This window comes from Cynoglossus semilaevis, chromosome 7, assembly GCF_000523025.1.
Source record: "Cynoglossus semilaevis isolate Cse_v1.0 chromosome 7, Cse_v1.0, whole genome shotgun sequence".
NCBI lineage: Eukaryota > Metazoa > Chordata > Actinopteri > Pleuronectiformes > Cynoglossidae > Cynoglossus > Cynoglossus semilaevis.
The window spans coordinates 12,083,231-12,090,240 of NC_024313.1; the positions used below are offsets into that span (position 1 = coordinate 12,083,231).

The 7,010-nt window shown below is 44.0% G+C and overlaps 1 protein-coding gene and 1 non-coding gene across 10 annotated transcripts in view; one reads left to right on the forward strand and one right to left on the reverse strand.

Annotated features, from left to right (window-relative positions):
* Positions 1-7,010, forward strand: part of ptprk (protein tyrosine phosphatase receptor type K) — a 51,942-nt gene that overhangs the window by 28,356 nt on the left and 16,576 nt on the right. For all 9 annotated transcript variants that reach the window (XM_025056667.1, XM_025056666.1, XM_025056669.1 and 6 more), the window contains exons 10-18: positions 2,618-2,800; positions 2,975-3,094; positions 3,455-3,564; positions 3,660-3,861; positions 3,953-4,058; positions 4,312-4,384; positions 4,504-4,626; positions 4,776-4,850; positions 4,962-4,998. In XM_025056667.1, coding sequence (XP_024912435.1) covers positions 2,618-2,800; positions 2,975-3,094; positions 3,455-3,564; positions 3,660-3,861; positions 3,953-4,058; positions 4,312-4,384; positions 4,504-4,626; positions 4,776-4,850; positions 4,962-4,998 — 1,029 coding nt within the window. The remainder of the gene's footprint in view (positions 1-2,617; positions 2,801-2,974; positions 3,095-3,454; positions 3,565-3,659; positions 3,862-3,952; positions 4,059-4,311; positions 4,385-4,503; positions 4,627-4,775; positions 4,851-4,961; positions 4,999-7,010) is intronic.
* Positions 5,701-5,773, reverse strand: trnal-gag (transfer RNA leucine (anticodon GAG)). The gene has a single exon. It is a non-coding gene; the product is annotated as a tRNA-Leu (tRNA).

Consider the following 7,010-nt stretch of genomic DNA (forward strand, 5'->3'; position numbering starts at 1 on the left):
TGTTATCCTCTTTTGCCATTCCCTCTCCTCACTCTCTGCCTCTGCCTGTTCACTCTGTCATTTCTCACTGCCGCTTCACTCTCATCAGCCCCGACTGCTGTCATTTTCCTAATTTCTCTGCTGCATTTTTTTACCCTCCTTTCTTTCTTTCTTCCTTTCCTTCTTTCCTTCCTTCTTCCTTCCTTTCTTCCTTTCTTCCTTTCTTCCTTTCTTTCTTTCTGTTTTCTTTCTTTCTTTTTTTTTTCTTTCTTTCTTTCTTCCTTTCCTTCTTTCCTTCCTTCCTTCTTTCTTCCTTCCTTCCTTTCCTTCCTTCCTTCCTGCCTTCCTTCCTTCCTTCTTTCTTTTTTCTTTCTTTCTTTCTTTCTTTTTTCTTTCTTTCTTTTTTTTTTCTTTCTTTCTTTCTTCCTTTCCTTCTTTCCTTCCTTCCTTCTTTCCTCATGGCCGTCCACTGACAGCTAATCATACATTTGGTTTTAATTCCACATTGAGGACCGTCAGTTTTCAGCACGCTTATCATCCAGAGACCCTGAGATCAATACTCTTTATTAGACTGCCCCTGTGTGTGTGTGTGTGTGTGTGTGTGTGTGTCCCTAATAGCCAGCTTTATGATGAGAATCACAAGTATTGATTTGAACAGGCTGAGAGAGAGAGAGAGAGAGAGACCCACATGAGTAAAGGGGCGCCCCCCCCCCCTCTCTCTCGCTCTCTCTCTCTCTCTCTCTCTCTCTCACGTGCTATTTAAATGTCAACTATCTAATAACAGGTTGGGGCAAAAATGAAATGCTCCGACCTCGCAGCCATTAACACACACACACACACACACACAGTCGAGGAGTCGATAACATTTGTGCAGCGGCTCCACAGACAATTACCTGCCCGGGTTTCTGAACAACCTTCCTCTCACCTCCTCCTCCTCCTCCTCTTCTTCCTCCTCTTCCTCCTCGTTTCTTTTCTTTCTTTTTCCTCTTCGTGTCTCTTTCTTAGTCTAAATGACTGAACCTGAACAGATCTGTATTCAGCCCCGTGGTCCAGTCAGTGTGTATGCAGGTGCCCTTGACTGTGACTCCTTATTGACACACACACACACACACACACACACAGAGCCATAAACACCTATACATGCTCTGCTCAGATTTAATCTTAATTTGGTCACAACCTAGAGCCCTGTGTGTGCATGTGTGTGTGTGTGTGTGTGAGTGACGGGCAGATAATGGGCTGTCAGAAGAAGCGACAAGTTTGTGTCCTTGTGTTGTCTCCGTGGAGAAGGAAGGAATCCAGTGAGGAACAGGAAAATGAGCAAAGACGATGAGGGGTTTTATTAAGGAAGGAAGGAAGGAAGGAAGGACAGAAGGAAGGAAGGAGAGGAAGGAAGGAAGGAAAGGAAGGAAAGAAGGAAGGAAGGACAGAAGGAAGGAAGGAAGGAGAGGAAGGAAGGAAAGGAAGGAAGGAAGGAAAGAAAGAAGGAAGGAAGGACAGAATGAATGAAGGAAGGAAGGAATGACAAAAGGAAGGAGAGAAAGGACAGAAGGAAGGGACTATGGGACTTACAGAATATGATGCGTTAGTAAAACGACCACATTATTGAGGTCCTGTTAGTTTATGACAAGACTCAGCGTTTTAAAGTCTGACCTTGGTTCACATTAAAGTGTCATTTAACATTAAACAACAACATTAAACCTGGTCGGTCGCTCAGAGTGCTAGTCCCAGGAAAGTAGTTGTGAGTTTGGTTAGTAGTTTTGTTATTAACTAAAAAACAATTTACCAGCTCTACGTTAAAGTCCACACTTTTATTTTCCATATTTATTTAACACTGAAAACAACAACCTTCTTTGCAAAGGCAAAATAATTCTGAGAATTTTTGCGTTAGCCTTGAGCAGCACAAAAACGTGGCTGTGGTTTTTCCCTTCATAAAACTATCATCGTCGTCATAAATGTGCTGTATTTTTACAGCCATCCTAAGACCAATTTACAATTCTGTAAAAATTGTATTTTTTTTTTTTAAAGGGGAAGTAAGAACTTCTGCGTGGTCACCAGATGGCGCCGTGTGGCCCGTCTGGATTGAGTAATACCTGTTCAAGCTGGAGAAAGATCTGCACCTCTTGTCGTAGCTCTTCTGCAGCCATTGATTGGCCGCCTAAGATAATTGCGTTCCACCAGAGCGGCGCCGTTCCTGCCGGCAGATGGAAAGCCAAGCAGGCCTGAGAAGTTATCTCCGAGCTTACAGTCCCGTCTAATGATCAGGGAACCCACTCGTGGTGCTGGAACATATGTGTCCATTTACATCCAAATGCTAAGGCGTGTGGTCGGCCGCGGCCGCAGCGGCGGCGGCGTTGTGATGTAGGGTTGGTGAGAGCCTTTTGATCCGGTTAAATGAGCCATTTGAGGTAATTAAAACCCCAGGCGAACAGAGGAGAGAACTGTATCGACAGTAACGGTTCTGATTACGCATTAAAGATGGAAATCAATGATCTGCCTCCTACGACCTGTTACTCGTGGCGTGGAGTAGAAGTAAATGCTTTTAAAATGCAAATGTAAACTGTGAAAACTGCACCATCGGCACTTTCACTGCAACACCGCAGTGCACAGAAGTCACGCGTTCTCCTCTCTGTTTCTGTAGAACCGATGCGGACTCCCAAGAGGCTGAAGATCGCCGAGACGAGGTCTCGTCTGATAGCGGTGGACTGGGAGTCGCTGGGTTACAACATCACGCGCTGTCACACCTTCAACGTCACCATCTGTTACCACTACATGACGGCCAACAATCGCAGCAAGGCCGACTGTTTGGACATGGACCCTAAAGGTAAGACTGTTTTTATGAGTTCCATAAACGTGAAAATGAAAAAAGAAGACGTCGTCGTTGACATGTCGCTCAGTGTGGCTGTAAACTCTGTCATTTATCTGAGGAATGTGTCTAAAATGACAACCGTTTTTGCAAAAAAAAAAAAGGATTGTTTGATTGTGCTGTCTTTTGTAGCTCCACGCCACATAGTGGGGAATCTGCCGCCGTACACTAACGTCAGTCTGAAGATGATTCTCACCAACCCAGAGGGACGCAAAGAGAGTGACGAGACAGTGATTCAGACGGATGAAGATGGTACGATCAACAGTTAAATACTAAAAAAAAACAAAAACATTCCTCTGGATCGGCTGCTGCTGCAAACAGGGATACAATGCACCATGGGAGTATCTCCAGCGGCCTACGCCTTCAGCAGCATAGCTAAGGGATAGCTTAGATTTTCCTGAGGCTTAAAGGTTTAAAGACCGTCTGGGTCTTGAACCCACACCGACAGCTGTTTTTGGTGAAGCTTTTCCATTTTACTGTTAAAGATTTTCTTTTGGAGAAACGTTAATGTTCATCTTCATGTTTTGTTTTGTAGTTTTTCTCAGTTCTTCTGTTGAAGCATTTTGTTTTGAACAGAGGTTGAGTTTCAGTTATTATTTTGTTTTGAAACAGTTCCAGGCTCGGTTCCCAGTCAGTCACTAAAAGCCACTCCATTTGAAGACAGAATTCTTCTCTACTGGAAGGAACCCACAGAACCCAACGGAGTCATTATACAGTATGAGGTACTAACATTTGTACCGGTGGTCGGAGCTGTCACAGGACCAACGACGACGACGACAACGACACTTTTTTAACTTGTTTTTCTGCCTCACGACAGATCAACTACATCGCAGTACGCTCCTTCGACCCCACGGTGCCGCTGCAGCGGCCGGGCCTCACAGCGTCTCTGCCCCCCAACGCCACCCACCACCTGTTTTCACAACTCCACCCGGGGGTAACGTACCATCTCACCATACGAGCGTCCACTTCCAAAGGCTTCGGTCCGGCAACCACGTTAAACGTGACGACGAATATTTCAGGTGGAGCCCATACCTGTGATTTCAGGTTTTTTTTTATTGTTAAAAATACTCTCCTGCGTGTACTCTTATACCACGGTGTGTATTTTTTCAGCCCCTACAATTGATGAGTACGACGGCTCCGAGGCGTTTCTAAATGAGACTGCAACAACCATCACTGTCCTGCTTAAACCAGCACAAGCCAAGGGCGCACCGATAAGGTACGCACAAATAAATGACTCTTTTTTTTTTTTTTTTGTAATGTTTCTAGGACAATAAAAAAAGTATAACATTTGTTTTGTGATTGTAATTCAAGCAACAGCAGTATTTATTACAATTACCATCTTCAAGGAGTATTTTAGAATTTTTTTTCTTCAAATAAATGTTCTAAAAGAACATTTATTTTAACAATCAGTTGTCCCAACAGGAAAATAAACCAGATGTTTTCTTCTTTTTTTCCCTGCTTGTCTGCAGCTCGTACCAGATCGTGGTGGAGGAAGTGAATCCTCACCGGACTCGACGCCAATCTTCCTCCGACTGCTTTGAGGTAAATCCTAATCCTTTGCTGCACGTTTCCCGTTTTCCCGCTCTTCAGCAGCTCTTCACCATCACTGGAACCTCCACGGTCCAAACAGAGCCTCTGACATTGACCTCTGTGTTCTCCAGGTTCCAGTTTCCTTCCACAGTGCGTCCAGCGGTGGCTCTCCGTATTATTACGCTGCACAGATGTCCCCCAGTAACCTCCCAGAGCCCCTTCCCTTCACCGTGGGAGACAACAAGACGTACCAGGTAAGAGTTGTGTCTGTCTCTACGCACACATAGTCTTCATATTTGGTTATTTAGTAAAAAAAAAAAAGAAGAAACGTGCGTGAATCTGAGGATAACTGTACAAAAACTACAGGAAAATAAGTTCAGAGAATTCTCTTCCTAATCCTCAGGGTTTCTGGAATCCCCCTCTGGCTCCGAGGAAGAACTACAACATCTATCTCCAAGCTGTTAGCAGCACAGAGCGGGTAAATATATCATCATGAACTCATCTTTAACATTGGGAACTTTGTCCTTTCACTGTTTGACCAGCGAACATGTTGACCTTTGTGTGTCTTTTTTTTTTCCCCCTCCTTCAGGAAACGAAGACCCAGTGTCTGAGGCTGGCTACGAAAGGTGAGCAGACACACACACACACACACACACACACACGTGATGTTTATTCTTAATCTCTGTCTCCACCTCATGTCTGATGTCATGTGTTTGACAGTCGCTCATAATCTGTTTGTTCAAATATGTTTTTCTTGGATTAGGAGTATTAGAGGTGATAAGGTGGTACATTATACAGAATATATGTCACAATATATGTCACAATATGTCACAGTGGTTTATTTTTCTTATCAGCAGCCATATGGCTGTAGATTATGGGACTGCTTTTAAAATATCTCCTGGTTAATCCCTGTGGTAAAATCTCACATAATCCCACCACTAATGTGGGGTTTTCAGAAAAATGTGTTTTGAAAACGTTGAGCCTGGACCAGGGCCTGGACCAGGGCCTGGACCAGGGCCTGGTGTCTACAGTACATTCACACTGACCGTCACACCTATGGTGAACTAAAGATCAGAGATCAGTGGTTATAAACAGGCGGCCCGCAGGCCTAATTCAGCACGCCGAACCGCCCAATCCGGCCTGCAACTGGATCCTAAAACTGAGAAAATACAGTTTTTTATTTTATAGTTGTCATATTTTCTCTAATATTAAAGCAAATAAACAACAACATTAATAAAATAATTTGAACTGTATTGATCTCATATTCTTAGTTAGTGTTAGCAGCAGATATGCCGTTGACAGGCTGCCCCCTGCAGGAGCCAGGCATGTGGTTCCTCTGGGAATCGAACCCAGGACTTTCTGCTTCTCAGGCAGGCTTGCTAACCGCTCCACTATGGAACCGACTACATTTGACTCTATTGACATTCAGTTGGACAAAAAATTGTGTCCGGCCCTTTAAGGTGTCTGTCCCTCTGACCAGTACAGTTGGTGACCTCTGACCTAGGCTCTCACTTTTGTACAGTTTCAAGTTACAAAAAAAGCAGAATATTTTCTGACTGAAACGTGAATGAGGCGTCGGCTAACACAGAAAGGTCAAAGGTCCACGCGGCCGTTGTTTGACCGGTGGTCGTTCTGGTCAGAACAGGAGGAGAAACAACTCTGTCTTTGCCGTAGCCACAGGGCGTCTGAGTGAAGCCGAGACTTCACCAAGGATTTAAGACTTTTTTTTTTAATACCAGTAAGAAGAGATGGTAATGGACGGAGCGGTGAGACGACTGTCCCTCACTCTCTGTCTCTGTCTCTGTCTCTCTGTGTGTGTGAGCGCTGAGCCATGTGTCTGAGAGGGAGGATTAAATGATGGTCGGCCCATTAGGTCATCTGGGCTATTGTGGATTGTCAGCGCTGCTGCAGGGTGTGTGTGTGTGTGTGTGTGTGTCACTCAGTCGTGACTCTGAGTTACATTGTTGGTGGACTGACCTGGATAATCTACACAGACCCCGGAGTCAGAGCCAGAAATGTTGGCTCTGACTTGGAACCTTTGAAAGTGAGTTCTTTTTACTGTGTTTTTTACTGCAGTAAATATATTTGAATGTAGTTTATGAGCTGTTCTACATACACAGTTCTGCAGATGCTGTCAGTGTGTCTGAACACAGAGGGTCAAACTGCTCACTTCACACACAAAATTACCACAGAGAAAAACAAACAAAACAATAAATCATTTCTTAGTGATGATAATTACTAAGAAAAATAAATCAACATATAATAATCAATTTAAAGTAAATTAAATGTACAGAAGATATTTAAAAGATATTTTGGAAAAAAAGAAGTCAGAGATAAATACGCTACTGGAATTGTACCATTTTAGCAGCGATGTCAATTAAATCTAGGATATAAAGAGTTGTTCAGAAGCTCGTGGATAGGAACTGCTGCTGAATCTGTGGTCAGAGTCAGAGTACATCCCCTGCACCTGTCTAGAAAGGAGGGGACACTGGGGGCACGGGGGTCAAAGTTCATGGAAGAGTCGTTGTTTAATTTTGGTTTATTTATTTTTTTTCAGCTGATATTTGGTGACAGCTGTATCTCCACCCAGCAGGTTAGGGGTCGTCTGTCAGTGAGTGTCAGGGTGGCTGTGGGGTTA